Here is a 16,374-nt window from a genome sequence, read left to right on the forward strand (position 1 = left end):
TTTTGAGTAATTATTAAGTTTTTTTTCGAGAAGTTTTCTAAATTTTAGAGCTATTTTGAAATTAGATTAGAAAATTTATATATTAATAAGAATGATTTCATATTTACTGTCAAATGATCAGATTTTCCAATATTAGGAGGGAAAGGATGAAATTATTTCTTTAGTATTGGTAATATTGATAGTAGAAATCATATATTTTTTCTTTTAAGAATTAATTATTGATGTTGCAATTCTTCTTACACCAAATAGAAGTTGCTTTAATTGAGGAATTAATTCTAAAACTTCTCCTGTAAGTAAATTCGAAGATTAATGGTTAATAAAGATTTGGATTCATATTGAATTTACATGTTACTACTAAAATCTGGGGTTTTTTTTTGTTTTGAAATAAGATGAATAATGCATTTAAGGAATAGCATATATTTGTATAATTAAAAACTCCATTATAGTAGTAAAAATAATATCTTACCTTCATACTGAGAGTTTGTGACAATATTTATAATTAAAGGATGAAAGTTGATTTGGAAAGTTGAATCTTTATTTGTTCGAATCTACAAAGAGAAAAGTGAATTATTATCATATTGATGGGTATAATATTGTTGAGCTTTGCATTGAAATATGCTTTTGGAAACTTACAATAGCAAATGAAGCTTTTCCAAATTCTTCCAGCTTTTCACAAGAGGAAATTAAGCTAGCAAAAATGACAGGAATTGATGGATTTGTTAGAAGAGATTTGGAGCCAGATGAAGAATTTGAAGCTAAAAAAAGAAATAGAAAGTAATCAATATAATTAAATCTTCATTTTATTTTGAAAAATTTACTTACCTTTAAGTACTACAACGCCATCACGATCTGTCACACAAATTGATTCAAGACCTTTTTTTCTAAACAAGAGAAAACATAAAAGTCATTTGATTTTATACGAATTCTTTGTATTTTTAGTCTCTCTCTCTCTCTCTCTCTCTCTCTCTCTTTCTCTTTCTCTTTCTCTTTCTCTTTCACTCTCATTTCTTTAATTTCCCACTGAACTGGACCTTTTAAATACAATATTATTGAATTGAACTTACCTCTCAATCATGGAATTGAGCAGAGTAATTAGCTGCTCAAAACTAAAGCTGAAGTCCTCATAAGAGTCCTCGCTACTTGTAATAATATCCGAAATACCTATGCTCGGAGAGTCCATCTAAACTCTACAAAATAAAATTTTCAATAAAATAAACAACAAAAATGAGCGCCAAAACAATTAGTGTGTTATAATATTAATTAGGCTAGCCTAAGAAAATAAAATATATGCAAAGATTTAATTAAAACCAAGAATTAAAAGAAAAGAGTCAATTCTTGTTATATTGTTCAGATTGGATATTAGGTGTACCTGGATTAGGAAAATTTGTAATTGTTGGGATGTTACCGTTGGCGGTAATTAAAGGACTGTTTGGAACAGTGCTGTTTGTCTGAAAACTTGGAATTTGGGAGATTTGTGCCACTTGAGTAATCTGAGGGACTTGGGAAATGTGTGATATTTGAGGTATCTGACTAATCTGAGAAATTTGTGATATTTGTGGTATCTGATGGATCTGAGGAATTTGCGAAATTTGGTTAAGTTGGGGCATTTTTTGTATCTGAGCCAAATTAAAAGCAGGTAAACTTGAAGAAAAGTTATATGATGGAGATGGTACTGCAGGAATAACCCCTGAAGGGAATTGCATGCTTACATGTTTTGGCGCCAAATCTATCGATTGTATATGGGAAGGATGGTGATTCTGGGTATCTAATAAAATACCAGAACCTGTTATTGAATTTAAGTTGTTGTTGTTGTCCTGGGTGGAAGAGTTTGAGGTAAAACTAGAAGATTGAGTGGTATAGTTCTTGTTTTCCAAGTTGAGTAAAGGAGGCAATACAGGAGTTTGGCTAGAGTTAGTCAAGTCATTATCAGCTGGGTCTGGATTAATTTCAGGTTTAGAGCAATAAGTTTGAGAACTGTCTTCAGTTGATTCATCTAAATCTTTCTCAGACTCTTCAATCTGTTGTTTCTTTGCATTTCTTAAAGCAAGTCGATCGCTTCTATCTTTAACAACATTGTTAAATGTGGAACTCTGCTCATAATTTAGTGAATCAGAATCGTAACCATTTTTATTTATTCTGGAGGATCTTCTTGTAGCATTCTCACTAACAGAATAAGAATAGTCAATATTCATTGCGGCTTTTCTTTTTGTTCTTCCTCCGCTAAGCATTTCATCAGTAGGAGCACAATTTCCCCATGATGATTCTAGTTGGTTACGAATAGATCTCATTTGTCTGATCTTCCTTAATTTAGCCTTTTCAGCAACAACTAATGCATTATACTTGATTTCTAGTTTCTGACCAATTTCTTGTAAGCCTTCACTATTTAAAAAGGTCTTGAACGTGCTACATAATGTATCTGAGTTATCTGAAAGCAATGTTAGCTCTCCAGTTAAAGATGATTCTCTATATAATTTAAAAATTACTTCGTCATTTGGAGGATTAATATACCAATAATGATGCCCTAATTGATCATCGCCAACATATGGAGGAGAAAGTCCAAAAAAGCATTCTCCTGGTTTTACATTCTTGCATTTCATTGAGTAATTTTCCATACCTTGAAAAATATTTCTTAATTGCTTACTTTCTTGAATACAAGTGTTTAGTAATATTCTAATAGTTCTCAATCTTTCATAACTCTGAACATTTTTATATTCATTGTCTCTATATGGATTGTATAATTGAACATCTGAAAGTTCACTTTCTTCCTTATATGGCTCAAAACTATCATTTCCTTCTTTATCAACTTCTTCTGACTTAACTTCCTTTAAATCTTCGTCTTCTCGATTTTCATCCAAATCTTCACTTTGATTATCAGCATTAAAACTCATTTTGTCCCAAAATATCACGCTAACATCTATAGGCCTTTCATCTAAAAATTTGGTCAAATTCCTTTCTAATGTGACATGAGGAGGAAACCTTTTTCCTAAAAATCCAAGTAATTTCAAATGAAGATTCCTAGAGTATTCAGTTAACTCTTCCTTTTCAAACATAGCCTGAACATCTTCGAATGTCCACTCAATTGCCATGCTAGTATTACTAATTAATCCTAGGAATCTAATCAAGGTAAAATAGTGAGGATTCTCTACCACTGGTACATCTGGACCATCCTTATATCTCAAGTAATCAAACTCTACCAAACTTTCCACCATTATAGTTTTGCAAGAAATTCTGACCTTGACTAAAAAAAATCAATCTTCTTCCTGCCTAAACTATTTGTTTAATTATTATTGGTTTTCTTTCTAACTTTACTCCTATTTTCATTCCATTCACTATTTAAAAATTATTTAATCTCCTAAGGCGCCAACAATGCCCGCCCATAGTTGGCCCCACCTTAATATTAAGTGATGATGAAATTGTCAACGGAAGAAGATTGAGAATTTAATAACCAATAGGGATGGATATTAAGTGAGTTAAGGCGTTGAAAATTTCATCTATTATGAGATATTTTATTGCTTTTTTTTTTGAAAATTAAAAACTGAAATTAATTGCATGTTTGAGAAATGGACTCTATAGATGAATCTATTTATTATGGGGTCTATGGTACAAAAATTATATGGGATATAGGATGGATCCCAGTAGAAAGACTTAGGGGAAATTCCTATTATAGTGAATCTTGGCTCTTGAAAAATGATGTAAATTCTTCAATGGAGACTTTAAAGGCAGAACTGTAAGTTGAAAATTTGAATTTTTTTTTTTAATCCGGTAGTTCTTTGGTATAATAATAAAGATCTATTACTGATATTATGTTAGAAATTATAAATATTGGACGATTATAAAGGTACCGGATTTTTCTTATAATAATATTTATTTGTTTTTTTTCTTTTTAACTAATTTTAGAGAAGATTTGGATTCTCAAATTAATATTTGTGATAAACAAATAGAAGAGAGTTTACAAGAAATTATTGAGTCTCAGCAAATGGAAGACTTGAAAGAGGCAGATATAAACGATTTGAATCCAAATAATTTGGAGGATCCGAATGTTTTTCTTGAAAATGCTCAAAATGTTAAAATTCATTTAGAGGTAAAGTTTAAAGAAAGTTCATAGTAAATTCATTATTTTATAATATATATACTTATATTCTATCTAACTAATAGAATAAGAAGAAAGCAGTACAGGAAAGTATGAAGAACTTAAGGTCAGCAACTTTACTTTTTAGGTGGGACAAAAAGTCTTTACCTCCTGATCTTCATAGATTAGATGCACCTTGGATACATTTGCTCAAAGTACAAGTTCAGAGAGATAAAGATTTTCAGAATTGGATTCAAAAGCAATGGGATGATTCTAGGGACAAATTTTTCAAATCTAGAGGTTTAAAACCACCAAAAAGAAAGAAAACTATTAATCAAGCAATTGGAACTTCTGAGGAGAAAGCACAAGTAAATGATAAAACAAAGAAAAAAAAAGGATCCAAGTCAAATGATGATACAGAAGGCTCTGATAAGCCTCCACAAGTTGCGAATGATGATATGAGATTTGCAGCAAAAATGGTGAGTTAAATTTTAAGCTATTTTACTTATTAAAATGAAATGACTGATTATTTATTAATTTAAGATTTACGGAGAAGTTGGAATATCTGAAACTGGAAGAAAATTTTATGCTACAAAAGCCTTAGAAAATGCAAGAGTACTTAGAGGTGATGCAACAGAAGCTGAGAAGATTATGAGAGGACAATGGAGGTATATTCTACTTTACTGTGGGGGAGATTTTCAAGAATCTGGTTTAGCTCCTTTAATTGCTACTACTGGTACAAAGTATTCTCATCCAAAGTACAAGATAAGACATGCATTAGCTCTCATAACTCCATACTGCGAGTATGGAAACGGAATCTCATTAATAAAAAATTTATCAGGTCAAAGACATATTTACTATTATACATGTGATTTACTTCATTATAATCTTTTATTGATTATTAAGGCTCTATCTTTTCTAGAAAGCTATGAGATATTCCATGGTAATATTAAACTATCTAATATATACGTAAATGCTACGGGATTCATACTACTTCTTGGGGACTTTATGCTTCCATTAAGAATTAAACATTGGTTCATAGAAATAATGAAAAAGAATGCAAATATCCCTTTAAATGTTTCCCCTGAATTGAGGTATGCATTAACTAAACCAAACTATAAAACATATGAGGATTTTGAAAAAGAGGTTGATCTACACAAGAATGATGTTTTCTGTTTAGCTATGGTTTTCCTCTCATTATCACTGGTTTATGAACCTAAAGAGAAAGATTATAAGAGATTAAGAAGCTTTGTCAAGGAGAGCTTGTTGAAGTTAGCTGCTGATCCTGCTTGGAGTGCTGGTAAGTTTTTAAAATATCAACAGTGGTTTTTATGTTAATAAGTATGATCAAGAGGAAAAAACCGATCTATTATATTCTTTTTTTACCACTAGTTGCAAATGCTTATTAATTTAATTTATTATTATTTTCAGAATATATTGAACTACTTGGAAAAATGCTTACAATGGACCCGAAGAAAAGACCGCGTTTTCAAGATTTACTTAAATCCCAAGACTATGAAATACTCATGGGAAAGGGATTCTTTGAACAGCTTAAAGGGCTTTTCTTAATGAAACCAATCGATGAAGCTGTAGAAGACCTTCTACAACCAGAAGATGAAATTCTACACTTTTCAAAACTTTCTGATGGGGTTGTTCTAAGGGAAAAAAAAACTAACGAAAGTGCATGCAATTACATGTAAAATTTACCCCACATTTGCTTCCTCATACTAATACGTTGTAACAATACCGGCATTTTTGGCGGGAAAATTGTGGAAAATCAAACCCTCACACATGCGTATGCAAGAAAGAGCAGAAAAAAAAGTGTGGTATAATGGGGTTATCAGGTTCTTCATCAGCAGAGAATTGTGGAGTAGGGAATGTGAAGTTGAGATGTGATGGAAAGTCAAGAAAGGAGAGTATCTCAGCAGGAAATGGTGGGCCAAGCAGAATTGTTAGTTTTTATGAGGAGTTAAATGAGTACCTTGACTTGGAGTTTTTGGCGGAGGACATAGAGGAATCGAACATTTTATCAGAATTAGGTGAGAGTTTGAAGAGAGGCAAATCACATGATGCTTCATTGGTTTCAGTTTTGAATGAAAATATAAGAGAGGAAATAAAACCAGAGTTAATGAGGTCTGGAACTTATAATATAGGCTCAAAGGCTTTTGGATGTGAATGCGGTCGTTCTTCATCAGGAAGATCTGGTCGAAAGTTGAGAAACTTTTTAAGTTCAGAGCTTTGTATTCAAATACCAGATGATGAACATAAGAAGTTATTTCAGGGAGGCATTGCAGGTGGTAATAGGGTTATAGTAGGAAAAGATGATTTAATAGACACAGCAATGAGGTATATTTGTGATACGGAAAAGAATACTTGCCTACCATTATTTCCATCTTCATTATATACGAGCAACATAACATGTAACTCTTGGTACTCCTTGACAGGATTTTTGGAAAATGGAATATCATTTGAAGTCCCTGAAGGTGTTGAGGCGATTTCATTAATGGGTTATAGCTTTTCAGTTGAAGATTCAGATATTAGAAGATCGGCCAATTTGCATACTCTTTCCTTATTGGAGAATTTGAGGTTGGTATTGCGAGAAAAGAAGATAGCAAAGTTCACTATAATAAAACCTCAGGTATGGTTTAAGCGTACAGAAGAAAGTCTATCGCAATTGGAAGAGGAAAATCTTACTAAAACATCAGTAGTTTCGACTAATAAAGATCTTCACGATGAACAGCAGGGTAGATTCTATTTTCAAGGAATAATTTACTGTTCAATATTAACAGGTACTGTGAGTCTAGTAGAAGGAAAAACAGGGATAGAGGTTTGGTGGAGTTTTGAAGGTTCAGTTTCCTCTCTCCCAAATGAGGCGATTAAATTGCCTTTAGTGGCTTCACTTGATATAGGAATTTCAAAACTGGAAAATTGGTTATTTAATGAAACAGTTCAACATCCTGAGACCTGGGTTCCATTCTTTGTACCTCAGAAAAAACTGGGAAATTCAACCCCAATTTGGGTTCATAAATTGGAGAAGCTATTATTAAATGCTCAGATCCTTTGGAAATGTCAATATCTGATCAAATCTTTGAATACTTACAATTCATGTTTGCTTGCATTGGCAGGAACTAATTCAATTGAACAAGATTATAAGACTGGAGCAAGCTTAGTCTTATCAAAATTTATAAATGAGGATCATATCACTATTTATACTGTTTGTTTCTCCGAATTGATTAGTCAGTTTGAGAGTTGGAGAGTAAATCATCGTATTACAAGTGACTATTGCATGGAAATGATGTCTCTAGTTTGTTTAAGTAGCTTATTAACTTCAGAAAGCTTATTAAAGACAATGTTGGGTCTTAAAGAATTTGGATTTGAACTTAAGCTGGCTATTTCTACTCAGGAGGAATCACCTTTCACAGGAACTAAAGCTACAGAGGATATTCTAACTGGAAGGTTTACTTCAGTAATATCAAAAATACTTTTGTTGAGAGGTTTATCCTTGAGGAGTTTGCTTAATTATAATACAAGAGAATTTTTGGCTCAACATCTTAGATCTAAGATTCAAAGTTTGCAAACCAATGGAAGCGAAAAAGTGAATTTGAAAGAATCATTTAATCAAATTTTGGATATTTTTGAAAAAGATCAAGTCTTTGAAAATGCTATTCAAACATTTATCACAGGATTACATTTAGCTAATCATCTATTACTTGAGAGAAGTAGTTCCTTAGTAGTTAGAGAGACAATATTGTCAGCAATGCTTTTCTTTGCAGAAATGGACAGAAATATAACATTTGCGAAGATGATAGGAAAGAAATTACTTACAGATAAGCTAAAGGTAGCTGAAGGTGAAGCTGTCAAGGATATTTCCTGGAAGGAAATTTCAGGAATAGATATTTTGTTTAACTTAGATAAGATTTCTGGATCTGTTGATGCTTTAAGCTGCCAAATAGAGGAGGAAGCAATTCCTCTATTTGTGGTTTTTGATGAAAGTATGATAACAGAAAATAATTTGTTATTAAGTCAAAGATTAGAAAGGGTCTTTGAATCAATTCAAATCCAGGTTCATGTACTCAGAGTGAGACTAAGCCCAGCATTCATAAACTTTTTACTCCCTAAAGCAGTGGATGAAGTTAAGGAGGAGCTATACTTTCTTAGAAAAGGTGCATTTTCCAGATTTCAAGATAATAAAGAGAACAATGGAGGAATGATCTTTGAGAATTGTTGCCAAAGCAGAAGTTATACAGATTCTAACAATAACAGTTATTTGCAAGAAACTGAGACTTTCAGGTCAGGAATAGATTCAGTTCAGAAGAGAATCACAGAGAAAGAACAGGAAACACAACAGATGATTTCACCTTCATTTTCAAATGAAGATAATTCACCAAAGAAAGAATTAAAAAAAACTTCTATTTCTTCAATGATATTTTCTGTAGCAAAATCTCTCATTTCACGGGAAAGAAGTATTGGCTTTGCAGGAATTCAGTGTTGCAATACTGATAGGACTGATTTCAGAAACCTACTAGATCTTGCAGATTCAAATTCGATTGGAGGAGGCATTTATAATCCTCCAACTTGGTCTATTTCTGAAAGAAATATTAATCAGAAGATACCAACAGAGAAATCAAATTATATGATATCTCACAAAAAAACGGATAAACTTGAAGAGCTAATTTTTGATTGGATTAAACTTAGATGCTGGAACTTTACAGATTCAGATCTCAGATGGATCGATGGGTGTAAATATATAGGTGGTGGCGAATTTGAGACAACTCTAATGCAACTTTCTCCTGATTTAAATATAGCAGGAGTAGCAAAGAGAATTTTACAAGAGGTCGACCACTCTGAAGTTCGACAAAGTCTTAGACATATTACTTTTGATCAAAGCTCTCCTTTAATTTTAGTGAGAAATCATGTTTTCCCCTATGGAGAATTATTACTTCCTAATCCACAAGTTTCTAAATTAATTAATGCTGTGAGATCTTGCAGTTTCAGATAATACGGAATTTAGAGGGAGCTTAAAAAAGAACACAAAGATTTATTAATTGCGGGAAATGCATGCAATTAACAGATTTGGAGGAAAGATTATATTTGTTAGAAATAAACCAAAAAACCACACTTTTTTTTTTTAATTATTCTTTAAAATTGTAAAGATAGTAAATATCACTGATATTTATTACAGTATTTGGTTAAATTGTAACTTTTTTCTTTGAATTCTTTGCCATAATCGACTTTATATTATTGTTCTTCTGAGTGTCATTTATGACTTTTAATTGGCATGTTTTGGCGCCATATTGGCAGTGGAGCATTTGGTTTGCGCGGGTTATCTCAATTTGACTAGATTATAATAATATTAAGTAAATAGCTTAAAAAAAAGAGCAATTTTTGGCTTTTTTAAAAAAAATTGTCTGGTTAACTTTTTGTTAGATTTTAGATTTGAGGAATTATGGAAAAGTTAGAAGATAATTCAACAAATTCAAGTGAACCTCAGATGATTACAACTGATGAAGGAAGTGTTGGTGGTGTAAGCTTGTATGAAGAGGATGATGATATTGACTGGGAAGTAAACCCAGAAGCTGTAAAAAAGTTGGTAGAGAAGTATCAGGGTGAAGAGTTTCCTTTGTTTATGGGAGAAGATGTATTAGATCCTAATAATCCTCATATCCAAGCTTTACAAGCTTTAGTATATGATGATGAGACCCCAGAAAGTTTGGCTAGACAATTCAGGACGGTAGGAAATGAATACTTTCAAGATGGAAAGGTGAGATATAAAGATGCAATTATAGCATACACAAAAGGTATAGAACAAAAAAGTACAGATAAGGAAACTAACTCTTTATTATATTCAAATAGAGCACATGTGTATTTGTTATTGAAAAGATATGTAGATTGTGTTGATGATTGTAGAGCCTCTTTGAAGGAGAACCCAAAGAATGTGAAGGCAGCATATAGAGGATGTAGAGCTTCAATGTGTATGCAGTTATATAGACAAGCCTTGAATTTTGCATTACATGGATTAAAGTATGAGCCAGAGAACCCTGAGTTATTAAAGCTTAAATCCCAGTTAGAGGAACGACTTTCTGAGATTGAGAAGAGAAGAAAAGAGCGTGAAGAGCTTGAAAAGAGAGATGGTGGCAAGAATGAAAGTTTACAAAAAAGAGACAATATACTTAATGAAAGGAAATATGTTTTGGGAGAAGCAATTTACGATGTTATACATACTTATAATCATGAGATAAAGTGCTTAAAGAATGAATTGGTATATCCAATATTAATATTATTGGATGAGCCAATGCTATGCGAGTTTATATGTGGAGCTAAAGAGAGTTCAACATTGGGTGATCATCTTAAAGTAATGTTTCCAAAAGACAGAACCTTGCCTTGGGACACTAATGGAAGATATAACTGGGAGACAGTATCAGTATTTTATGAGCCCGGACCACCTCACCATAACACAGTATGGGAAGTTTCTATTGAAAAATCAATACGTGAGATTTTAGATGTGGTACGATACATTCCCAAAATTCCAACAATTCACATTATCGCAAAGAACTCTACATGCATTGAGGAGTTTTCTAAAATAACTTACAATGTAGTTAGAGATCCCTTGTTGATTTGATTTAAATATATATGGTAAATAGTATTTAATAGTTGGTGGGGAGGATTTTTTAATGAGAAGGGATATTTAAAAAATTAATGATTATAATAATTAGGCTATTATCAATAATATTATTATTTTATCACTATCATTTTTTATTTTATTAGTTAACATTTCTTATTAATTAATTTAATAATGTTTGCATTTACTTGAAAAATTTTCTATGAAAATCATAATTTAATAAACACCGGTATTGGCGCCTAAATTAATAATATTTTAAGGTACCGAAAAACAGGGTTTAAGAAAAAATAATTTATGAAAGGAAAATTATCAATAAAATAAAATTGGGGAAAAAATTGGTGATATAGAAATCAGGTGAGAATTGATTGAGGAGATCAGATAATTTATATGTCAATTAAGTCCAAAATTCAAAGAGAAATAGAATTATTTAAGAGTTTATTAAAGAAACAGTTCCCAAAATATACCCCACATAATCGAATTTGAAACGGAGTGAAAATTTTCATTAATCTTTTTTTTTATATTGGATATAGAAAAGCAAGATCAATGAAAGTAGAAACCCCTCAAATCATTTGGCATTCTAAAGATAGTAAATTTGCAGATAGGGTTTATTCTTTAGATTTTCAGCCAGGAACTTCAAGACTAGCAACAGCAGGAGCTGATGAATTCATTCATATATGGGAAATTACTAGAGAAGCTGAGTGGAAATTAAAAATTTTATCAAGATTGTTGGGGCACGAAAAAGAAGTAAATTGTATAAGATTTTCATCGAGTGGTGAGTTACTTGCTTCTGGAGGTCAAGATGATTCACTTTGTATATGGAAGCCAACAACAGAGAAACAACAGGTGGCTTTTGGTCACAATTCTGAAGATGTTCTAGGATTCCCTGAATATTGGAAGAGAATAACAGTAATGAGATGTATGGCTCCAGTAATTTCCTTAAGCTGGTCACCAGATGATTGCAAAGTTGTTGTGGGGACAGAGGATGATCGTGTTACAATATGGAATGTTTATACTGGAAAGCTTTTGCGTCAATTAGATGCACATACTCACATAGTAATGGGTGTAAGTTGGGATCCAAAAGATGAGTTTATTGCATCTCAAAGCTCTGATCAAACTGTACGCATTTGGAAGAGCAAAACCAGCAAAACAAAAAAGAAAAACAAATCAATAACTAATTCGAATTCAAATATAAATGATACAAAAACTTCTCCAAAGGAGGATTTCGAGATGGAAATTAACAATAAAATGGGCGGGAATTTAGAGAGTGCATGCACAGAAATTAATGTACATACCGGCATGGAAATGACTTCATGCACTACAAATTGTGGGGAGCAACAGCCTAAGGAAGAGGCGGGAATTGAGTCCCAAAATATAACATCAGGAACTCCAGTATTATTGGTGTCACCATCTGAATCTTCAACCCCAGTTTGCGATCTGGGAATTGTTCAAAATACAGCTAGTCAACAAACAAATAAATCGGATGTAAAGTCTTGGAAATTGCATCATACCATAAAATATGAGGTATTGGATAACTGTTCAAAACAGAAACAAAGTAACTTAGACATTGATATGAATTCAGAATTGGTTATTGGTGATTGCGCTACTCCAAATAATAACAAACTTTCAAGTAGTAATAGTAATATAAAGAGAAGATGTCTATTTTTAGCTGAATCTGCTACTACTAGCTTTTTTAGGAGACTGGATTGGTCTCCAAAGGGAGAAATGCTTGTAGTTCCTACAGGACAATACTTGTTAAATCAAGAAACAGATAGTGATAATGGCGATAATAAGAACAATCAAGTACTATTTTCCTGTTTCTTATATATTTTTAAGAGATGAATATTCATTTCCAGCGGCAGTACTTCCATCTCCTGATGGTACAACATCTTCAATAAGATTTAACCCTGTTACATTTTGTCCTTTGAAATCCTCAAATACCTCTCAAAATCAGTTCTTCTTTAAAAGAATAACTCCACAAGGAGGTGAGGATAGCTGGATATTTTCAAAAAATGGAAATCACGGAGAAGTTGTTCCTAGATATATCTTTTCTGTGATTACTTTGGCTGGAACTATAAACATATACGATACTCAACACTTTCATCCAATTGTATGTATTAGAGGTCTTCATTTCCAAGGTATGAACGATGCCTCTTGGAGTAGTGATGGCCATACTTTAGCTGTTGCATCATCTGATGGATATATTACAATAATCTTTTTTGAAGATGGAGAACTTGGAGAGGTTCTTATTCCTTCATCTGTCCCTACGAATACTAGTATTCACAGTACGATAATAGAATCCAAAGAAAAAATTTCACAAAACTCTGAAAATGATGAAAATATTGATCAAAATTCATTCAAAAATAATGAAAGTGTACCTATTCCAATTAATGACAACCCTAGCAGTTCAGTAGTTTCTGAGAAAATTACTGCTATTTTTGATAATATATCTACTTCAGATCAGGTTGACAACCAAATTCCTCTTCCTGCTAAAACTAAAAGGAGAATCGCCCCGACTGTTCTCATATCATATGATTCATGAAAAGAAGATGGGCAGATCCTAATATTATTATATTAACATAAGTAATGGCAGCTTTTGCATTACTTATTATTTTAAGGCTATAGCTACATATACATATTCTAATAATTTTCTATACTCTTTAGTCAGACACCTGTCATCATTAGTTATATTTGGTAATCATATCTACACCAAACTTATATAGAATTCCAAACACACATTTCCTATCTATATATCGTTGCCCTTCAGATTATTAATTCATTTTTTTATACACTAATCATTTGTTAACATTGTTTACATATTGTGATAAATATTACTTTAACTCAAACAAATGCCGCCAGCGCCACTGTGTGTCCACATAATAATATTATTATGCATGCAAAATGTTTAAAGCAACTTGAGAGTATTTCTCCGGAGTATATAAGAAGGGTCGCACCACTTTTTCTTTTACAAAGAAAATATTGCTAAATCATTTAGAATTTCTCCCCAATTATGTCACTTAATGAATAGTATTACTAGATTGCAGGCAATAACTAATACAATAACTAATTTTCTATCATTAGTAATATTGAAATATAAAAAATTATAGAAATATATAATTTAAGTACTTCATTAGTGGGAAAATGAAAAGTTTGCGCCATAATTCGCAACTATACATGCAATTAAATTCCCACCACCACAAGTTCAACANATAAATCATTAATCATAATTANTAGTAAAAATCATCATCATCAACTACTAAATCATCCTTCTACAACAATATTACTTCCAAATGAACCATCTATCTCTCTATATGTAGTGATTATTATTAATTATTTGTTGGAGACGCATGCACACGTCTAAAACGGAATTTTAAATAATTAATTTAATTAATATAAAGTAGACATGAGACATGCAACAAGTATGACGTTTTGACCACACAAATATAATAGAAATACATGGGAATAGGGGGTAAGAGATAAAGATCTCGGGGGTAGACTAAACCTATATGAACACATGGTGTAAGTATATGGGTGTGTCTATTGAGGAAAAAATATAAAGATGTTTATTTCCATATAGAAAATAAATATAGGATTTAAAACTGATCAAAAGTAAGGAGTAATTGATAGGAAATAAAAAGAAAAAAAAAAGGAAAAAGAATACACAATATTTCCTGAATACTATTTACCTCCTTTATGAAATAATAGATCAATCAGATTTTAAACAAATAAGGATATAATCATTGGATTCATTCAAAATGGATAATCAACATTCAGAAACCTTATTGGGAACTTTACGTGAAAAATATGAAAATAGTGCAATCTTATCACTAAGTAGTCTATTCATATTCATTACATTATGTAATATGTTCATAATGTACAGATTATTGTTGGATGTGATTCCATATCCTATTGGAGTTACATTTTCACAATTATTGGTTGGTATGATGTTGGCATATGTATTAGGAGGATGCGATTTAAGAAAGGTTAAGGATGAGACTTTGAGTAGATTTAGTGAATATGCTGTACCAGTTGGTGTATATTTATTAATGTTTACTATTGCAAATATCTTATTAAAATCTACTCCAGTTATCGCAGTATATCCATGTATTTTAGCATTGGCTGTGGTATTACATCATATATTCAGATATTTATTCTGTGATCAGAGAAATTTATTATCATTTAAAACTGTATTGATTACTGCTTTATCATATATAGTAGCATGTTTTGATACAAATTTGGTACCGCCAACATTATTGGGACTTTCAATTTTGTATGCTATTTCATCTGCAATTTTCAGAGCTGTATGTTTGGAGAAAGCACTTCATGTTACTGAAAGAGATGCAAATAAACTTTATAATGTTCAAGTCTTCTGTGGTGTTTTTGCTTTGTTATTTGCAACTATAATATTTGAGCCTGAATTCTTTTTATCAGTACAATCAAAGAGTTTCTCTGAGTTCATATTATCTATTGGTTGTTTAGTTACTGTTGGTACAATACCATTTGTTAAGAATATTATTGCAAATAAGCTTGTAACTATTGGTCAACAAGCTCCATGGAGATTTTCTGAAATTGTTTCTGTTGCATTGTTCTTTGTATTTGGTGTCATCTTTTTTGAATGTGATATAACTATTACAATCATTATCTCATTTATTCTTGTTATTTCTGGTAGAACAATGTCAATGGTTGATATTATTAATAATGATAATAAGAGACATTCAGGATCTCATCATAAGAAGAGACATGCACCAAAGAATACTTTGGCATTTAATGATGTACATGAAGATACTGCAGCTCAAATTGCAGATCCTCCTATGAGAGATATGAGCATGCAAGACAGTCCAAATGGTTATGAAGGAGATCATGAGTCAGAGATGGATCACGAAGCAATTAATGAACAAGGTATCATAGATCAGGATGATGTTGATCCAGAGAGTGGAATAGTTCAAAATGAGAATGAGGAATAAATCATTACGAAAAAAGAAAAATGATAGAATTTAGAAATAATGAGATAAATAAAAGTAAAGAGTTATTATTTAAGAATGTAATCCATTAATGAGATATTTTATCATATTTTGCTTAGACGACAATATATTTAAAAATTAGAATTTAATTAATTTTTTCTCACATTTTTTTCTCTTATATATTAATTTGTATTTATAATAGTAAAATTTTGATAATGGAAAAAAAATGAACTTTTAAAGATAAGAGATTAATATTAATATTTAACTAACTTTATCCGGATTTGGGGAGTATTTAACTAAATTATTGAAAAGTGATTTAATCCACTCGCCAATAAAAATAATAATGGAGAAATTACCAGCTAAAGTTAAAAAGTAGTAAAAATTAGAATCCAAAGAATTTTCAAGAATCCAAATTGGTCTAATTAGAAAAGCTGATGGAATACATATCATCCAAGCAACGAATGAAAATGATGCAAGAAATCCAGATTTTGATTCAAATAAAGTAACAGAATCGAAAAGAATGAAGAAGAATATCAATAAATAGTTAATAAAAGTTGGATTTGATTTGAATACGAAGCAAAGTAATAACTGTGATTGTAGTGCTTTAAATGGTATTTTTTCAAGAGATATATTTAAAATGAATGCATATATAATTAAACAAGATCCCAAAATGATTTGAAAATATAGTCTAAATTCAGATGCAACGCAATACATTAAGAACCAATATA

The 16,374-nt window shown here is 31.3% G+C and overlaps 9 protein-coding genes across 9 annotated transcripts; 7 read left to right on the forward strand and 2 right to left on the reverse strand.

Annotated features, from left to right (window-relative positions):
- Positions 1 to 1,328: 1,328 nt before the first annotated feature.
- On the reverse strand, positions 1,329 to 3,209 carry Chro.70076 (hypothetical protein). The annotated part of the gene is made up of 1 exon (XM_661776.1): positions 1,329 to 3,209. One exon carries the CDS (start codon positions 3,207 to 3,209, stop codon positions 1,329 to 1,331), a length of 1,881 nt encoding a protein of 626 aa, XP_666868.1.
- Positions 3,210 to 4,182: 973 nt separating this feature from the next.
- Chro.70075 (hypothetical protein) lies at positions 4,183 to 4,557 on the forward strand. The annotated part of the gene is made up of 1 exon (XM_661777.1): positions 4,183 to 4,557. One exon carries the CDS (start codon positions 4,183 to 4,185, stop codon positions 4,555 to 4,557), a length of 375 nt encoding a protein of 124 aa, XP_666869.1.
- Positions 4,558 to 4,720: 163 nt separating this feature from the next.
- Chro.70074 (protein kinase) lies at positions 4,721 to 5,407 on the forward strand. The annotated part of the gene is made up of 1 exon (XM_661778.1): positions 4,721 to 5,407. The coding sequence occupies one exon, from the start codon at positions 4,721 to 4,723 to the stop codon at positions 5,405 to 5,407; it is 687 nt and encodes a 228-aa protein (XP_666870.1).
- A 116-nt stretch (positions 5,408 to 5,523) lies between these two features.
- Chro.70073 (hypothetical protein) lies at positions 5,524 to 5,769 on the forward strand. Its single annotated transcript, XM_661779.1, has 1 exon — positions 5,524 to 5,769. One exon carries the CDS (start codon positions 5,524 to 5,526, stop codon positions 5,767 to 5,769), a length of 246 nt encoding a protein of 81 aa, XP_666871.1.
- A 131-nt stretch (positions 5,770 to 5,900) lies between these two features.
- Chro.70072 (hypothetical protein) lies at positions 5,901 to 9,068 on the forward strand. The annotated part of the gene is made up of 1 exon (XM_661780.1): positions 5,901 to 9,068. The coding sequence occupies one exon, from the start codon at positions 5,901 to 5,903 to the stop codon at positions 9,066 to 9,068; it is 3,168 nt and encodes a 1,055-aa protein (XP_666872.1).
- A 447-nt stretch (positions 9,069 to 9,515) lies between these two features.
- Chro.70071 (tetratricopeptide repeat domain 4) lies at positions 9,516 to 10,688 on the forward strand. Its single annotated transcript, XM_661781.1, has 1 exon — positions 9,516 to 10,688. The coding sequence occupies one exon, from the start codon at positions 9,516 to 9,518 to the stop codon at positions 10,686 to 10,688; it is 1,173 nt and encodes a 390-aa protein (XP_666873.1).
- A 543-nt stretch (positions 10,689 to 11,231) lies between these two features.
- On the forward strand, positions 11,232 to 12,527 carry Chro.70070 (hypothetical protein). The annotated part of the gene is made up of 1 exon (XM_661782.1): positions 11,232 to 12,527. The coding sequence occupies one exon, from the start codon at positions 11,232 to 11,234 to the stop codon at positions 12,525 to 12,527; it is 1,296 nt and encodes a 431-aa protein (XP_666874.1).
- Positions 12,528 to 14,440: 1,913 nt separating this feature from the next.
- Chro.70069 (hypothetical protein) lies at positions 14,441 to 15,649 on the forward strand. Its single annotated transcript, XM_661783.1, has 1 exon — positions 14,441 to 15,649. The coding sequence occupies one exon, from the start codon at positions 14,441 to 14,443 to the stop codon at positions 15,647 to 15,649; it is 1,209 nt and encodes a 402-aa protein (XP_666875.1).
- Positions 15,650 to 15,907: 258 nt separating this feature from the next.
- Positions 15,908 to 16,360, reverse strand: Chro.70068 (hypothetical protein). Its single annotated transcript, XM_661784.1, has 1 exon — positions 15,908 to 16,360. The coding sequence occupies one exon, from the start codon at positions 16,358 to 16,360 to the stop codon at positions 15,908 to 15,910; it is 453 nt and encodes a 150-aa protein (XP_666876.1).
- Between the last annotated feature and the right edge of the window lie 14 nt (positions 16,361 to 16,374).

This window comes from Cryptosporidium hominis, assembly GCF_000006425.1.
Source record: "Cryptosporidium hominis TU502 chromosome 7 CHRO017012, whole genome shotgun sequence".
Taxonomy (NCBI): domain Eukaryota; phylum Apicomplexa; class Conoidasida; order Eucoccidiorida; family Cryptosporidiidae; genus Cryptosporidium; species Cryptosporidium hominis.